Genomic DNA, 18,968 nt, shown 5'->3' on the forward strand with positions numbered 1-18,968 from the left:
TCAGTGTAGCTCTGTCACTGGAAGTCGGCACTGCAGTTACGATGCGATGTTAACATTGTAGTGGACAGTGCTTGTCACTGCAGCGCTGCTCACTGTTGTTAAGACGAATTATGATGTGGGCCTGATAATCGGAATAAAGCTTCATCTCTGGAAAAGAACCGAGGATTGCTGCCATCATCATTCAGCATTTTTCATCATAATTCGTCTTAACAATACTCAAATTGATCACTTAAAAAAAGCTGGACGACCACACTGAAGGAGTAGCCGTCCCCTCTCCTGACACGTCTGTTTTTATAATATTTATAATTACTTGCATACCCCATATAATAACGATTCTGGAGCATCTATTCTTATGGCTCTATGTTGTGACATTCCTCTATTATTGCTACTAGAAGTTTATGAATGAAACGCCAGCTGTCTGCAATAAAGGCCCAATTGGATGTTACCAGTTGGGGGGGGGGGGGGGGAGAACGGGTCCCCGCACAGTCTGATATTATCCAATCAGTGCAGCCAGTGTCAGACTGTGCAGGGACACTCCCTAGTTGGCAATTCATTTTTAAACTTCTAGCAGGAATAACAGAGGAATGGCACAGGCTATGTACCCATCTGTGTGGGAGTCTCCATTACAGGTTCCATCATATTTGACATAAAAAATAGTGCTGAATGCAGTGCTTTCCCTCCATTATAAGTCAGCGGGGTCTGCTGGGTGCCGTTACATCACACGATAGATCCACCGAAATATGAATACTGCCTTTTTAGGATACTCCTGAAAGTGGACCTGTCACCGCTCCTGACATGTCTGTTTGATAAAGGTTGTATTCATCAAGAAATAACAATTCTGAAGCATCTTTTCTCATAAGTGTTATTCCTCCTGAATATTTTTGAATAAATTGACCCCTGGGTGTTAACATTCCCTCTTGTGAAAGGGGTGCATCCCTAAATACTGCCAGCACTGTTTGGACAGGGTCAGACTGGGTCACACCCCCAACTGATAACATCCAGTTGTCATTTCTGCATGTATTTTATAGGAGGAATAAAAGGGGAACTGTAAAATGCAGAGTTATAAGAAAAAATGTCCCAGAATTATTATCACATGGGGAATACAAGTAGTTACTAAAACAGACATGTCAGGAGCCATCGTCCAGTTATCGCTCAGTGGTCTGCTCTACGTAGCGGAGCCATCGTCCAGTTATTGCTCAGCGGTCTGCTCTACGTAGCAGAGCCATCGTCCAGTTATCGCTCAGCGGTCTGCTCTACGTAGCGGAGCCATCGTCCAGTTATCGCTCAGCGGTCTGCTCTACGTAGCGGAGCCATCGTCCAGTTATCGCTCAGCGGTCTGCTCTACGTAGCGGAGCCATCGTCCAGTTATCGCTCAGCGGTCTGCTCTACGTAGCAGAGCCATCGTCCAGTTATCGCTCAGCGGTCTGCTCTACGTAGCGGAGCCATCGTCCAGTTATCGCTCAGCGGTCTGCTCTACGTAGCGGAGCCATCGTCCAGTTATCGCTCAGCGGTCTGCTCTACGTAGCGGAGCCATCGTCCAGTTATCGCTCAGCGGTCTGCTCTACGTAGCGGAGCCATCGTCCAGTTATCGCTCAGCGGTCTGCTCTACGTAGCGGAGCCATCGTCCAGTTATCGCTCAGCGGTCTGCTCTACGTAGCGGAGCCATCGTCCAGTTATCGCTCAGCGGTCTGCTCTACGTAGCGGAGCCATCGTCCAGTTATCGCTCAGCGGTCTGCTCTACGTAGCGGAGCCATCGTCCAGTTATCGCTCAGCGGTCTGCTCTACGTAGCGGAGCCATCGTCCAGTTATCGCTCAGCGGTCTGCTCTACGTAGCGGAGCCATCGTCCAGTTATCGCTCAGCGGTCTGCTCTACGTAGCGGAGCCATCGTCCAGTTATCGCTCAGCGGTCTGCTCTACATAGTGGAGCCATCGTCCAGTTATCGCTCAGCGGTCTGCTCTACGCAGCGGAGCCATCGTCCAGTTATCTCTCAGCGGTCTGCTCTACGTAGAGGAGCCATCGTCCAGTTATCGTTCAGTGGTCTGCTCTACGTAGCGGAGCCATCGTCCAGTTATCGCTCAGTGGTATGCTCTACGTAGCGGAGACATCGTCCAGTTATCTCTCAGTGGTCTGCTCTACGTAGCGGAGCCATCGTCCAGTTATCGCTCAGTGGTATGCTCTACGTAGCGGAGACATCGTCCAGTTATCGCTCAGCGGTCTGCTCTATGTAGCGGAGCCATCGTCCAGTTATCGCTCAGCGGTCTGCTCTAAGTAGCGGAGCCATCTTCCAGTTATTGCTCAGCGGTCTGCTCTACGTAGCGGAGCCATCGTCCAGTTATCGCTCAGCGGTCTGCTCTAAGTAGCGGAGCCATCTTCCAGTTATTGCTCAGCGGTCTGCTCTACGTAGCGGAACCATCGTCCAGTTATTGCTCAGCGGTCTGCTCTACGTAGCGGAGCCATCGTCCAGTTATCGCTCAGCGGTCTGCTCTAAGTAGCGGAGCCATCTTCCAGTTATCGCTCAGCGGTCTGCTCTACGTAGCGGAGCCATCATCCAGTTATCGCTCAGTGGTCTGCTCTTGATGAAGCATCGTTCAAATTTTGTATTTTTGTGGCTAATCATTTCTCTTTTATTATTTACAGGACTGGGTTTTTAGGACCCAAGGATCAAAGGATTTTCCTTTGCCTCAGAGGGCTCCTTGGCTCCACGGCCATGATACTGCTATATTATGCCGTCCAGTCCATGCCCTTGGCAGACGCCACTGTTATCACCTTCAGCAGCCCAGCCTTTACTTGCATATTTGCCTGTATATGCCTCAAGGAGAAGTGCACCGTCTGGGACATTGTGTTCATGCTCTTCACCATCACTGGAGTCGTTCTCGTAGCTCGACCTCCATTTTTGTTTGGACCCAACAATGACAGCCTTGAGGATGATTATTCCAACCACATGAACGGAACTATCGCCGCCGTGTTTTGTGCGATCGGTGCTTCATTAACTTTTGTGCTGCTGAGAAAAATGGGCAAGTCCGTGCATTACCTGCTGTCCATCTGGTACTATGCTGTCATTGGCCTCATTGAGTGTGTCATTGTCCTGTTTGTCATAGGTGCCTGGACCCTGCCTTACTGTGGGCTAAACAGATGGCTTCTGGTACTTATTGGTCTCCTGGGCCTGGGAGGCCAAATCTTTCTGGTTAAAGCTTTACAGATTGAGAAAGCCGGGCCGGTGTCTGTCATGAGGACCATGGACGTGGTTTTTGCTTTTATTTTTCAGACCCTTTTCCTCCACCACATTCCCACATGGCTGACAATCGGCGGGGCTCTATGCATTGTCGCCAGCACGGCTGGTACTGCCATCCTCAAGTGGTACACGAGCTCAAGGAAAGCGAAGCAGATCGAATTGTAAATCATACATGGGAAAGAGTGTCTAAGGGGTCATGCACACGGCCGTGGCCCCATTGAGTCCTGCATACGGCGGGTCCGCAATACACGGGCACTGGCCGTGTGCATCACAGATTGCGGACCCATTCACTTCAATGGGTCCGCAATCTGGGAGATGCAGAACGGAGGCACGGATCAGAAGCCCATGGAAGCACTACGGAGTGCTTCCATGGGTTTACTGTACGTGCCTCCGCACCACAAAAAAATAGTGCATGCACTACTTTTTTGCGGTGCAGACTCGATTCAAGTGAATGGGTCCGCGATCCGCATGCGGCTGCCCCACGGTCGGTTCCCGTGCGTTGCGGACCGCAATTTGCAGTCCACAGCACGGGCACGGAGCCCTTACAGTCGTGGGCATGAGCCCTAAATCTGGGCTGAAGTAATACTACTGTAAGGTTACATGCACACGAAAAATGGACATGTGATGGACGTCTTTTTAACGGCCATTTACACGTCCGTTTTAAGACCAATGATAGTCTATGGGGTTATTCACACAGCACTTATTTTGACGGCCAGTGAATAATGGACTTCAAAAAATAAAACATGTTCTATCTTGTCCGTTTTTCCGACAGCTCCCATACAATTGAATGGGTGCGTTTTAACGTCCATTTCTCAGAAAGGCATCAATGAAAAAAACGTCCTTTAAAAATGGACAGTTTATCCGTTTTTAACTGACGTTTTTTTTTCGCTGTCATGTGCATGTAGCCTAAGACCGTATGTGTTTTGCGGTCTGCAAATTGCGGATCCGCAAACAAAAAAAGCAGATGACATCCGTATGCCATCCGTTTTTTTTGCGGATCCATTGTAACAATGCCCAAGAATAGGACACGTTCTATATTTTCTTGCAGGGCTACGGAACGGACATACTGATGCGGCTAGCACACAGTGTGCTGTCTACATTTTTTGAGGACCCATTGAAATGAATGGGTCCGCATCCTATCCGCAAAAAAAACGGACACAAAAACAAAATACGTTCGTGTGCATGAGGCCTAACACTGCAAAGAAAATGTGTGCTATAGACTCAAAAAACAATACAGTTTCAAAAAAATGTAAGTGAACCCTTTGGCATTGCCAGGATTTCTGCTCTGATTACTATTAAAATGTGATCTTGTTGTTATTTAAGTCACAATAATGGACAAACATAATCTAACTAAACAACGAGCACACCGCGGTTGTACCGGTCACATGTTTTATGAAATGTATTGAGTAAAATCCACAGTGCAGGGACAAAAAGTAAGAGAACCCTTGAATTCAATACCTTTAGATCCTTCTTTAGCAGCAATCACTCCCTCCAAACATCAGCTGTAGCTGCAAAGAAGATTTAGACTAATGTTGGGGAGGAATTTTGGACTATTCTTCCCTGTAAATGTGTTTTTCAGTTTTAGTATTTCTGGGACGTCTAGCATGCACAATATCTCGATAGGGTTAAGACCAGGATTATGACTTCTTATTTAAAGGGGTTATCCAAAGTCTACAACATGCCCCTCATATAGATTATACTTACGACGGGACCCGCGTCGCTCCTCAACCCCGCACAGCAGCCGCTGCATCTCCCTGTCACGCGGATCAAAACATCTGGCGACGGGGGGAGGTGCCAATAGCAGGCCACAACGGGGACGTCACCTGAGATTCTAGGGAGGCTCGTCCCCGTCACGGCCTGCTCTTGGCTGCTCCACCCAATGCCAGATGATTTGAACACTGTGATGGGGAGATGCAGCGGTGACCGTGCAGGGATCAGAAGCGATGCGGGTGCTGGGGATGGGGGTAAGTATAATGTATATGAGTGGCCCGGGCATTGGGGGGGGGGTGGCATATTTTAGACTTTGGATAACCCCTTTAAAATTGCCCATAATGCTCCTGGAGTGAACTTACAGTGACATTAACCCATAGAGAGAGTAGTCTTGATATGTAGAACATTTTTTAAACTGGATTGATGTATACTCAGCTCTTTAGCTATGCTTTTCCAGCCTCCTTTGGCTCTATAACATGTCTTCTGAGTGTTATGTTCATCAAGGCATGGTTGGCACTGCGGCTCCGGATCTCCCAACCGGGCTCTACTTCCCCCGCTGCAGTGATGACCAGTGATGGTCAGTTCGCGAGTGTTCGCTGCTATCTTTAGTAAGGTAGACTCACCCGTCCGGCGATGCACAGGTAAGCCCTTACCTGTGCCTGTGCCGCGAGCCGGTCTGAAATCAAATGCGGTCACCGGGAGCAGGCAATTCCGAGAACAGCCCGATGAAGGCCCCCGGTGGCTGTTCTCGGAACTGCCGGCTCCCGCTGACCGCATTGGATTTCAGACTGGCTCGCGGCACAGGCACAGGTAAGGGCTTACCTGTGCATCGCCGGACGGGTGAGTCAAGATGGCAGCCCGCATGTGTTCGCTGCGAACTGGCCATCACTGGTGGGGACATCATGTTGACAACTTGTGATCGTTGCAGCTAATCACTAGCCTTAGTGGTGCGCCACTGGGGCCAGTGATTGCCTGCAGCGGTCACATGCTTTTAATGTGACGTCACCATTGCAGCCGGGTAAACAGAGCTTGGCTGGGAGAACTGGAGCGAAGGCACGGGATCTGCTAGGTAAGTGATCATCTATTCTTTATTGCAGACACATGTCAAGGGCTTTAATAATTATCCCTCACCATGTTCAATAACATGACTGGTACTTGTGTTTGTGTGTTTTCGTTTAGTTACATTGTATTTGTCTATAATTGTGACTTGTGTAGTAATCAGACCACATTTTACTAGGATCAATGCATGGATCCAGGTCGGCGTCGGACCACCCCACCAGAGGATCCTACGTTGAGTCCAGGCTCTGATACCATAATGGGCCCCAAAGGTCCAAGAGAAACTACTAGCGTCTATTAATTTGAGTCAAAATCTATTAGACTTTATTGATGGTATGAGGGTTGGGTCCTGAGAACAATTTCCTCTGGTGGGCACAAGGAACCCCGGTCTGACCTTGACGATTCCTTAATTTTTCTTGAAATTGTATTTAAGCTGTGATGAAGCGGAGTTCAGATGTGTCTATACGGGGATTTATAGTACATAAGCCAGGGGATATTTTTTACGCACTTATATATCTCTACTGTATTCCACAGCACTTTACAGACATTACCATCAAGCTGTCCTGAGTGGCGCTCACAATCTAAGTTCCCTATCAGTATGTCTTTGGAGTGCGGGAGGAAACCTGGGGAGAACATACAAACTCCATGCAGATGTTGTCCTTGGTCAGATTCAAACCCAGGACCCCAGCGCTGTAAGGCACCAGTGCTAACCACTGAGCCACCATGCTGCCCTTCTACATAACTGCAAACATTCAGTTGTGTAACCTGCAATTAGGAAAGTGCCATTGGCTTTCATCTAAGATATATATATATTCATAATAACATCTTCACTTTCTGATATAATTCACAGGAAGGGAGTAGGTTATTCCTTTTGATACACACACTTCAAGTGATAGTGATACACCAGACTTAGGCCTCATGCACACAATCGTATGTATTTTGCGGTCCGCAAAAAACAGATCCGCAATAAATACAGACGACGTCTCTGTGCATTCCGCATTTTGCAGAATGGAACAGCTGGTCCCTAATAGAACAGTCCTATCCTTGTCCGTGCGGACAAAATTAGGACATGTTCTATTTTGTTGCCGAACGGAAATACGGAAACGGAATGTGCACGGAGTAACTTCTTTTTTTTTTTTAAATGAATGGTTCCGTATATGGTGCGCAAAAGGAACGGACACAGAAATAAAATATGTTCGTGTGCATGAGGCCTTAATCAAATGGAAGCATCTAAACCAGGGGTGCACAACCTGCGGCCCGGGGGCCACATGAAGCCCTTGATAATATTCTGTGCGGCCCCCAACCATCTGGTAACAGACATGTATGTCTCTGTCTTGTGGCTGCTCACATATATTTTTCATGTATTCTCCCATTAGATGGGAGTCCTGCACCTGTAACTAGACATTATGGTATTGGTATACGCTGTATGTTCAATATGCCATAAATACAGTATGGCAGTTGTTAATACACCTTTAAATTTTTATTTTTGGCCCTTGATGTTGTTTCAGTTTGACAATGTGGCCCCCACTTGGAAAACGTTGTGCACCCCTGATCTAAACCATAATAGCCTGCAGTTACATCAGGAATAGACAGATTTACATCCAAAGCTATGTTTATACGAAGACTAATGCCTTGTGGGTGCTCCGTTGACTGGGCGAAGCTATTAGGTCTCACGTCCTTTTGAATGGAGAAGCTACCTGATTTCAGACTCTTGCCATGGCTGACATTGTCCGCTTGTTCTGGACCCATTTTAAAATGAATAACGATGGATCCCTGAATATTTTTAGAGATGACTGTTTTAGTCTCATATTGTTTTTGTTAAAAAAAAATTATATAATTTATTTCCTAAAATATTTGTGGCTGTCGAAATGAGAATCTATTTTTTGTGAAAGCAGATATCAACAAATCATTAGTGTAGGACCCCGATATATACATTTCCATAAATATTCAGAGTGTGGTTGGCTCTTACCATTGCTGTAGTGAAACGTCTCCAGAAGACCACCTCTTAGAGAAGACCACCCCCATCTGGACTGGATTTGTCTCTATTTTGTAGCCTGCTGTTTGAGAAGGCCACCACCTCCCTTGAAGATCATTTTCACTGTAATTAATGATTTAGTTATTATTCATTGGGTTCTTAGATAAAACACGCTGCGGCAACTCGAAGGAATCGGCTGCCCCAGAGGTTTGAAGGGTCCTTCTGCGACAGCTGAGGCCAGTGACTGGACGCTGCGGTCACTGGACCCCGCTGCTTCCTGGTCCTGCGGAGATGGGAAGCAGCTGGGAACAGAGCAAAAGCAGGACCTAGGACAGGTGGGTGGCATTTTTTACTTTCAGGGGGCAGGGGAGGACACAATGGGTTGTCTACTCCAAAGCTGGACAAACCCTTTAAACTAAAACTCGCTATAGATGTCTCAATACTTCAGCTACATTAGTAGAGAACTACAACCCCCTCCTAGAACCCTTGCCGAGTGTCCCTTCTCTACCCCTAAGGAAGATTCAAGGGAAAGAAGGATCTGGCATGTTGGATTTCAACATGTACAATCTGAGGCCTAGCTAAAGGCTCATGGGCCCTGGTGCAAGAGTTCAGCTTGGGCCCCCCTTCGCTTCGTAATGAATTACTTCGTCACGAAGCACATTTCTTTGTAAGTAGTGGGTGCAATGACAGGGAGCAGCGATTGCTAATCATTAATATTAAGGTCTATAATAATAATAATAAAATCATGCTCGCCTCATCCATTTGATCGCAAAGAGCCCGCCGCCACCATCTTGATTGAAGATCCAGCGCAAAATCTCGTGCGGCGTGTGATGCCATCATCACGTCAGCCGGCGTGGTTACATCATACCTCAACGCGCGCAAGATTTTGCGCGGGATCTTCCAAGATGGCGGCGGCTGGCTCTTTGCGCTAAAACAGATGAGGTGAGTATTTATTTTTTACCCCATTACAGGGAAAATTGATTCGTCACCGCGAAGCACAAGGAAATTCGGCTTTGCGGCGAATCGAATTTTTCCTGAAATTCAGATCGAAGTCCACTTTGGACAGTTCGCTCAACACGAGTCACAATGATTGAGGTATAGTCAGAGGTCCACATTAAAGCTCCTGGGACCCAACCCGTGGTCTGTACCAGGCTCCTCAGTTGTCATTCATAGCAGAAAGTCATTTGGGTCTTGGAGACCCGACCCAGAGTCGTCTCAGCCTTTGGCACCACTTACAGCCATACCACTCGACCTGGGAAATCTGTAATAGATATTTGAATTTTTTGACTTGGAGTTTGATTTGAAGGGCTCCTGATACTTGTAGTTCAACCCATGGAGCCTAGTAGTGAATGGTGATCACATTGTAGTCACATGTGGGTTTTTTATCTGAACAATATATGGACTTGCACCCACTGTTACAGTATGGTGTCTACATTGTAGCAACCATGCCTGTTCGTTTCAGACTTCAGCTCCTATGTTCTTGTAGGTGGCTACTCAAAGTTGTGTGACTACTAAGCACCTCAGCAGCGTTGAAGAACCCCCCTAAAACTAAAAAAACTGGGTATAGATAGATTTTTCATTGTGTGCTTTGTCTTCGTTGCAGGGGTTCTCAATGCTATGAGTGGAGCTCTCCTTTAATATTTATTTTAATGATTGGACAGGAGATGATTTGTGGTATATGATGTCACAACCTAGACTCTAAAGATATGACCACTGTGTAGCGCTATATACATGATGCAAATCGTCGACTATCATGACTGGAGGGGGATGTCGCCATACCCTGACTCCTCCGCCAGGCACCTTTCCTCAACACTACATTCTAGTTCCCGCTGTAGTGTACCAGCTGGCCTGTACTACACACATTAGATTCTTCCTAGGAAAACTCTACATTTTCTCTCTATGAGAGTAAATTTTGTTGCTTTTTATGCAATTGACTCTCCTATTGTATACTTTATTAGGCTATTTTTTTGAACCAGAACACTATTTCTTCATTTCATTTAAACAGATGTTTATTTAAGAAAATGAAACGGTTCATTGTTGTATTTTGCTTTATGTTTTTGTGTTTCCTTTATATTGTAATGCATAAATTACTATATTTTTTTTCTAATTACTATTCTCTTATCAGATCTGTTACTAGTTATAATAAAATAAAAAAAAAGTTCAAACCTGCTCCAGCTTCATTAGTGATTATTGGCCACTTGATATGACGGTAATGTCCAGTTTTGTGGGGTTGATCCTGGTCTGTATGTATGAGGGTGAACGAGTTAGCTGAAGATTGCACTGTCATGACAATTTAAAGGGGTTGTCCAGGAATTAGAAAAACATGGTTGCTTTCTTTAAAAACAACATCTCCCCTGTCCAAGGGTTTGTAGCCTGGTATGGCAGCTCATCTCCATTGGAATCAGTGGGGTGGAGCTTGCAGTACTGCACATTACCTATGGACAGGAGTGGTGCTGTTTTTGGAGAAAGCAGCCATTTTCTTTCTAATTCGGGACAACCCCTTTAAGGCTCCAGTTCACACATCCGCAATTCCAATTTGCAGAACGGAATTGCGGACCCATACATTTCCATGGGCCGCACGTCGTGCGGCCCCGATCCGGAATTGCGGACCCGCACTTACGGGTCCGCTATTCCGATCCTGAAAAAAATAGAACATGACCTATTCTTGTCCGCAATAGAGGTTTAAGAGTAGGCATATTCTCTTAGTGCCGGTAATGTGCGGTCCGCAAAATGCGGAACACACATTGCCGCTGTCCATGTATTTGCGGATCCGCAAAACACACACGGATGTGTGAATGGACCCTAAGGCTGTGATCACAGTTGTACTTTTTTTATTTATTTTTTATTCTGAGTTTTTGTACTGTAAGTAGTCTAAGCATTTAAAACCAAAGACAAAATTGCTATCAGTTTGCATCATTTTTCCAGTTTGTCAGCTGATGACCTCAAAGATGAAAAAAAACAGCACAGACAACCCATTGAACTGTGTTTTTTTTTTTGCTTTGTTTTGCATACAATAGTGACCTCTTCAGGAAATCAGGTGGTACTACAACTAGGAGCGTTACAAATGTGGTGCACAGTTTACAGAATCTCAAAATTGCATATTATTGCACAAGAACTGTAAATAACTCCATAAATGAATTACATTTTTACAGTCACACTTTTTTGATTTTTATCTCTATGATCTAATCCGGTATATAGATCTTTGACTTCCTACCCTACCCCTCTAGAAAAATCACATTGAAAGAATTCAAATAGTATTAAGAGCAATTGGGGAATTTATCATTCCTTTGTGCCATCATTTGTATGGGAAAAATTGCAACTTTTTGTCTTTTTAACTTTGGAAAAGTTTGTGGGAAATCGGCCGTGGTTAGCTGGGCGAGTAGCCACACACTAGCTATTTTTTAAAGTTACGAAAAAAATGGCACAATCTCACTGCAGTAAGGGGTGTCGAAAAATGTGGAATAACATCTCTAGAAAAAAGTTTTTGTACCAATGTGCGACATTTGATCAATTTGGCACAAATTACAGCAACGCAGACTCAAGCAAAACTGACTTCAAATTGTCTCCTCATGATAAGGCTTGGGGCTACACGACCGTACTTCCAATGTTTTAGTTGATAAATTTGGGCCATCTAGGCCCTGTTCGAATTCGGCTTACGTCTGAATAAACTCTTAAAGACATTTTTTTTTAATAAAAACAATAGAGCAGGGTACAGAGTTGACTGAAGATAAAACTTGGATCTCATCATTACTAAAATCATGTATTGGTTATAAATAGGGTTGAGCGTAACCCGAACAGTAAAGTTCGAGTTCGTACCGAACTTTAGGATTTTTGGACCCCGGACCCAAACCCGAACATTTCCGTAAAAGTTCGGGTTCGGTGTTCGGTCTCTTTCTGGCGCTTTTTGAAAGGCTGCAGAGCGGCCAATCAACAAGCGGTTAACTGTCTGACCTTAGAAGCCATCACAGCCATGCCTACTAATGGCATGGCTGTGATAGGCCAGAGCAGCATGTGACCCCAGCCTCTATTTAGCTTGGGTCACGTAGCGCTGCACGTCACTCCTGCAGTTACAAGTGTAAGGGAGAGGATGCAGCTGGACTTTGTGATTTCAGGGGAGAGAATAGGAGAGAATCTAACACGCGATCTACAGAGAAATAGTTGTGTGGGTGCAGGACACTATCGTTTTATATAACCCTGCCCTGAGCCCATTGACAAAAATATTTTTTTTTTATAATTCTGTCAGTTAGGTGGTGGTGGCGGGCGGCCATTTTATGCAAGCTCAGTGCACCAGCACAGCATCTGAGCTTTTGTGACATTGCAAATCACAATTTTATTTGGTCAAACTACAACATCTTTGATTAGTCAGTGTGCAATTTAAGCTATAAATACACCCATCATTTTCTGGCTTTTGAAAAACACACTTTTTTTTTCTTCAAAAAACAGTATTTTCCAGATCTGCAAGTGTTAAATTCAAGTTTAATATATACAGCTTTCATATTCTGTTACCAAAAAAACACTTTTTGGCGATCTGCAACATCTTGATTAGTCAGGTGTGCAATTATAAGCTAGAAATACACCCATCATTTTCTGGGGTTTGAAAAACACACTTTTTGACAAAAAAAAACACTATTTTCAGGCCTTGCAGCATCAGCACGTGTGAAATTACAGGCTTATATACTGCTGTCAAATTCAGTTGTTAAACAAACACTCGTTTGGGCACAAAAAATTTAGTTGGCAGCCTTTGATGCAGATGTCATTGTGAGATACACCATTAATACATTTGGGTTACATTCAGAGATTTAAATACCGCCATTGGTGCACCAATATTGAATTCAGGCCTACACTGGTTCAGGCCGTGTGAGATACACCCTCTACATACAGGGGTTTAATTCAGGCATTTGAAATACAGCCATATTTAATTTAGGGCCTACACTGGTCCATGCCCTGTGAGATACTCCTCTACATACAGGGGTTTGATTCAGGCATTTGAAATACCGCCATTTGGTGCACCAATATTGAATTCAGGCCTAGTCTGGTTCAGGCCGTGTGAGATACACCCTCTACATACAGGGGTTGGATTCAGGCATTTGAAATACAGCCATTGAAATACAGCCATTTTGTGCAAAGAAATATTTAATTTAGGCCTACACTGGTTCAGGCCCTGTGAGAGACGAGATTTTTCAAGATGAGTACGAGAGGACCATCGCAGCACGTCTCGGATGATGACGAAACACAGGTGCCAACTGCTGGGGCTTTTGAAAGTGTGCAGACCGACAAGGAAGGCAGGGGTGAAGACTGGGTGGAAGATGATGTGGAGGACGATGAGGTCCTCGACCCCACATGGAATCAAGGTCATGCGAGTGACTTATGTAGTTCGGAGGAAGTGGTCGCACAGAGCCACCACACAGCACAAGAGGGAGCAGGGTGCAAAAGTGGAGCGGCCGTCCTCTAGACAGTAGCCTCCTACTGCCCACCGCAGCAAGGGACCGAGCACACCAAAGCCAGCTCCAAGGAGTTCCCTGGCGTGGCAGTTCTTCAGACAATGTGCTGACGACAAGACACAAGTGGTTTGCACGCTGTGCAATCAGAGCCTGAAGCGAGGCATAAACGTTTTCAACCTGAGCACAACCTGCATGACCAGCATCTAAGTGCAAAGCACGAGCTGCAGTGGAGTAGACACCTCAAAAACCAAGAAAGGTCTCTGGCTCCTCCTGCTTCTTCTGCTGCAGTCTCAGCCTCTTCATCCACCTCTGGAGTGACAGTGCCACCTGGCACCCCGCAAACAGAGGATCTGCAGCAACACCAACACCTGGGTCACCAAGCATCTCCACAATGTCCCACGGAAGCGTTCAGCTCTCCATCTCCCAAATGCTGGAGAGGAAGAGGAAGTACCCCTCTACCCACTCCGCGATCCCTAGCCCTGAATGCCAGCATTTCTAAATTGAAATGCTTGTCATTCCGTCTGGTGGAGACGGATAGTTTTAAAGGCCTTATAGCGGTGGCTGTCCCACAGTACGACTTGCCCAGCCGCCACTACTTTTTAAGGCAAGCCATCCCTTCCCTGCACAACCAGTAGGGGACAAAATCAGTGTTCACTGCGCAACGCCATCTGTGGCAAGGTGCACCAGACTACGGATACGTGGACCATAAGCACGGTCAGGCCGTTATAATCTCCAAAACAGCACACTGTGTAAATGCACTGGGCCTGAGGGCGGATAGCATTTTGGCACATGTCCTTCCACCACCCGAAGATTGCAGGGCGCTTCAGTTGGCCTCCTATTGCTTCCCCTCCTCCTACTCCGCTTCCTCATCCTCTACCAGCTCCTCATCCGGTCAGCGTAACACCTTCACCACCAACTTCAGCACAGCCAGGGGTAAACGACAGCAGGCAGTTTAAAACTTATCTGTTGGGGACAAACCCCACACCGCGCAGGAGCTGTGGACGGGCCTTGAACAACAGACCAATTGAGTGTTTGTGCCAATCAGCCTCAAGCCCGGCCTGTGTGTGCGATAATGGGCAAAATCTCTGTAGCTGCTCTGGGACTTGCCGGTTTGACGCACATCCCTTGCCTGCGCATGTGCTGAATTTGGTGGTGCAGAGATTCCTTAAAAATTACCCCGATATGTCAGAGCTGCTACATAAAGTGCGGGCCGTCTGTCCGCGCTTTCGGCTTTTCTCGACCCTGCTGCTGCTCGCCTGTCAGCGCTGCAGCGTAACATCGGCCTTCCCGCTCACTTCGCCTCATATGCGACGTGCCCACAAGTGGACCACCACCTTGCACATGCTGGCCAGACTGTGCGAACAGCATCAGGCGATAGTGGAGTTTCAGCTGCAGCACGAACGGGTGAGTCGCTCGGCGGAACAGCACCACTTCACCACCAATGACTGGCTCCATGCGAGACCTGTATTCCTTGTTGCGCTGTTTCGAGTACTCCACCAACATGGCCAGTGCCGATAACGCCGTTCTCAGCGTTCTATGCCACTTCTATGCCTCCTTGAAAAAATGCTCCTGTCGATGATGAAAGAGGATGTGGCACAGGAGGAGGAGGAAGAGGAAGAGGGATCATTTCGTAGGGTTCCGACAGTCATTCCCAAGTGGTTCCGAGGGTGGTTCCTGCAACCCACAAACCCAAGGTACACAATTGTCCAGCCAGGGCACAGTTCTGAGGATGAGGAGGAGGAGATGCAGAGGAGGAACCATTTTCACAGCAGGGTTGCACCCAGACCAGCTCATGGCCATCACTGGTGGCGTGGATGGGGGTATACAGAGGATACAGACGATACACCTCCCACAGAGGACAGCTTTTCGTTGCCTCTGGGCAGCCTGGCACACATGAGCGATTACATTATGCAGTGTCCTCCATAACGACCGCCGAGTTGCCACATTCTAACTTATGCTGATTACTGGGGTGGCCACGCTGCAGGATCCCCGTTACAAGGACAACGTACCGTCCTTAAATCCGTCACTGGAGCGTGATTCGTAAGAATGTACAAACGCATGCTGGTAGACGCGCCGCTGGTGGCATTCCCACCTGACAGCGGGGCATAGTGGAAGCACAAGGCGAAGGCAGAGGACGAGGTCGCCAACGCAGCTGGGCACCGCCAGCACCTCAGAAGGCAGGGTTAGCATGGCCGAAATGTGAAAAGCGTACTCAATGACGGTTCTGCCCCTTTTGACTTCTGGGTCACCAAATTGGGCACATGGCCTGAGCTTGCCGTTTATGCCTTGGAGGTGCTGGCCTGCCTGCAGCCAGTGTATTATCTGAACGTGTGTTTAGCACGGCAGGGGGCTTCATCACAGACAAGCGCAGCCGCCTGTCCACAGCCAATGTGGACAAGCTTACGTTCAACGCAGCTGGGGCAAAACCGCCAGCACTTTAAGAAGGCAGGGTTAGCATGGCCGAAATGTGGAAAAGCTTTGTCAGCACGCCACAACAACCAGAACCACCAGCTGATAAGGGAACGTCTAGCTGGAGGCAGCATTTTCACCAACATGGTGGAGCAGTATGTGTGCACACCCTACACGTACTGAATCACGGTTCTGCCCCCTTCAAATTCTGGGTCTACAAATTGGGACATGGCCTAAACTTGCCCTTTACGCCTTGGAGTTGCTGGCCTGCCCTGCAGCCATGTATTATCTGAACGTGTGTTTAGCACGGCAGGGGGCGTCATCACAGACAAGCGCAGCCGCCTGTCCACAGCCAATGTGGACAAGCTCACGTTCATTAAAATGAACCAGGCATGGATCCCTCAGGACTTATCCTTTACCTTGTGCAGAATAGACATGTATACCGCCACTAAGCAGCCATTGTTATACTGCAGCGCAATTGTATTTTGGATATTTCACACTCTTTTGGAGTGTACTTTAATTTTAAAAAATTAAATTAAAACCAAAAACCTGTGTTGGCTATCTCGTCCTCCTCCACCGCCGCTTCTACCTACTCCGCTACGTCCACCGCCTCCTCAAACTCCTACTCCATATGGAACTCCACCTCATAAATCAATTTTTTTTTTTGTACGTGTTTTATTTTATATAATTTCACTACTTTGTCATTTACATTTTCTGGTGAAATTCACCAATTTTTGCATGTATAGTACCACTGCTATACGGAGTAGGCCGGTTAAAAAAAAAAATTGTCATTAACATTTTCGGGTGAAATTAACCAATTTTTGGGTGTATAGTACCACTGCTATACCTAGTAGGCCGGTTAAAAAAATAAATTGTCATTAACATTTTCTGGTGAAATTCACCAATTTTTGGATGTATAGTACCACTGCTATACCTAGTAGGCCGGTTAAAAAAACAAATAAAAAATTGTCAGTTACATTTTCGGGTGAAATTAACCAATTTTTGGGTGTATAGTACCACTGCCATACCTAGTAGGCCGGTTAACAAAAAAAAATAAAAAATTGTCAGTTACATTTTCTGGTGAAATTCAGCAGTTTTTTGGTGTGATGTACCACTGCTATACCTAGTAGACCGGTAAAAAAAAAAAAAAACATTTGTCAGTTACATTTTATGGTCAAATTCACCAGTTTTTGGGTGTAATATACCTCTCCTCTACCTACTTGACAGCTTAATAAATTTCAATAATTTTTATTTTACATTTTCGGGAGACAATAAGCAATTGTTTTCTGTCATAGACCCCTGCTCTACCAAATAGACAGGTTAATTAATTTCTGTAATTTTTCTGTTACATTCTTGGGTTGACATTATACACTTTTAGACGTGAATAATCCCCTGCTCTGCATAGGTGACAGGGAATAAAATTTCTGAAATGCTTATTTAATTGATGTGCACCACCTCCTTTGATTCAATGCTTAAACTTAACCACCTCCCGACCGCCTAACGCAGGGATGCGTCCTGCGGGCGGCCGGGTTATTCCTTCTGGACGCATCGGCGCATCATCTCGCGAGTCGCGAGATTTCCTGTGAACGCGCGCACACAGGAGCGCGCGTTCAAAGGATCGGGAGGTAAACTAGTGGATCTACAGTCTGCCAGCGGCGATCATTCGCTGGCAGGCTGTAGATGCGATTTTTTAACCTCAAAAAGGTATATTAGACGCTGTATTGTTAACAGCGTCTAATATACCTGCTACCTGGTCCTCTGGTGGTCCCTTTTGCTTGGATCGACCACCAGAGGACACAGGCAGCTCTGTAAGTAGCACCAAACACCACTACACTACACCCCCCCTGTCACTTATTAACCCCTTATTAACCCCTGATCACCCCATATTAGACTCCCTGATCACCCCCCTGTCATTGATCACCCCCTGTAAGGCTCCATTCAGACGTCCGTATGTGTTTTGCAGATCCGCGGATCCGCAAAACACATACGGACATCTGAATGGAGCCTTACAGGGGGGTGATCACCCCATATAGACTCCCTTATCACCCCCCTGTCATTGATCACCCCCCTGTAAGGCTCCATTCAGACGTCCGTATGTGTTTTGCGCATCCACGGATCCACGGATCCGCAAAACACATACGGACGTCTGAATGGAGCCTTACAGGGGGGTGATAAATGACAGGGGGGTGATCACCCCATATAGACTCCTTGATCACCCCCCTGTCATTGGTCACCCCCCTGTCATTGATCACCCCCCTGTAAGGCTTCATTCAGACGTCCGCATGTGTTTTGCGGATCCGCGGATCCACAAAACACATACGGACGTCCGAATGGAGCCTTACAGGGGGGTGATCACCCCATATAGACTCCCTGATCACCCCCCTGTCATTGATCACCCCCCTGTAAGGCTCCATTCAGACGTCCGTATGTGTTTTGCGGATCCACGGATCCGCAGATCCGCAAAACACGGACACCGCGGATCCGCAAAAAACGGACACCGGCAATGTGCTTTCCGCATTTTGCGGATCCGCACATTGCCAGAACTATATAGAAAATGCCTTTTCTTGTCCGCAATTGCGGACAAGAATAGGACATGTTCTATAGGCTCTACAAAAAACGCAGTGCTCGCCCGATCAGGCCTGATCTTGTGCGCACTTGCGTTCAGTCCGCCCCACCGCAGTGACAAATTATATATTTTTTCTAATCACTACAAAAACACCGTAAAATCGCAGCGGCGCTATAAAGATCACTTTTGAGGGGTATGGTGAGTTCATGTGAGATTTTATTTTTTGACACAAGTTAGCGGAATTATTATTTTTTTTTTCTTACAAAGTCTCATATTCCACTAACTTGTGTCAAAAAAATAAAATCTCACATGAACTCACCATACCCCTCACGGAATCCAAATGCGTAAAAATTTTTAGACATTTATATTCCAGACTTCTTCTCACGCTTTAGGGCCCCTAAAATGCCAGGGCAGTATAAATACCCCACATGTCACCCCATTTTGGAAAGAAGACACCCCAAGGTATTTCGTGATGGGCATAGTGAGTTCATAGAATTTTTTATTTTTTGTCACAAGTTAGTGGAAAATGATGATTTTTTTTTTTTTTTTTTTTTCATACAAAGTTAGTGGAATATGAG

At 46.3% G+C, this 18,968-nt stretch overlaps 1 protein-coding gene across 1 annotated transcript in view; it reads left to right on the forward strand.

Moving 5' to 3' along the window:
• Nucleotides 1-3,526, forward strand: part of SLC35G1 (solute carrier family 35 member G1) — a 37,300-nt gene extending 33,774 nt beyond the window's left edge. The window contains exon 3 of the mRNA XM_040437711.1: nt 2,639-3,526. Coding sequence (XP_040293645.1) covers nt 2,639-3,398 — 760 coding nt within the window. The 3' untranslated portion in view covers nt 3,399-3,526. The remainder of the gene's footprint in view (nt 1-2,638) is intronic.
• Nucleotides 3,527-18,968: the final 15,442 nt, after the last annotated feature.

The sequence above is a fragment of the Bufo bufo genome, chromosome 6 (genome assembly GCF_905171765.1).
Source record: "Bufo bufo chromosome 6, aBufBuf1.1, whole genome shotgun sequence".
NCBI classification, from domain to species: Eukaryota; Metazoa; Chordata; class Amphibia; order Anura; family Bufonidae; genus Bufo; species Bufo bufo.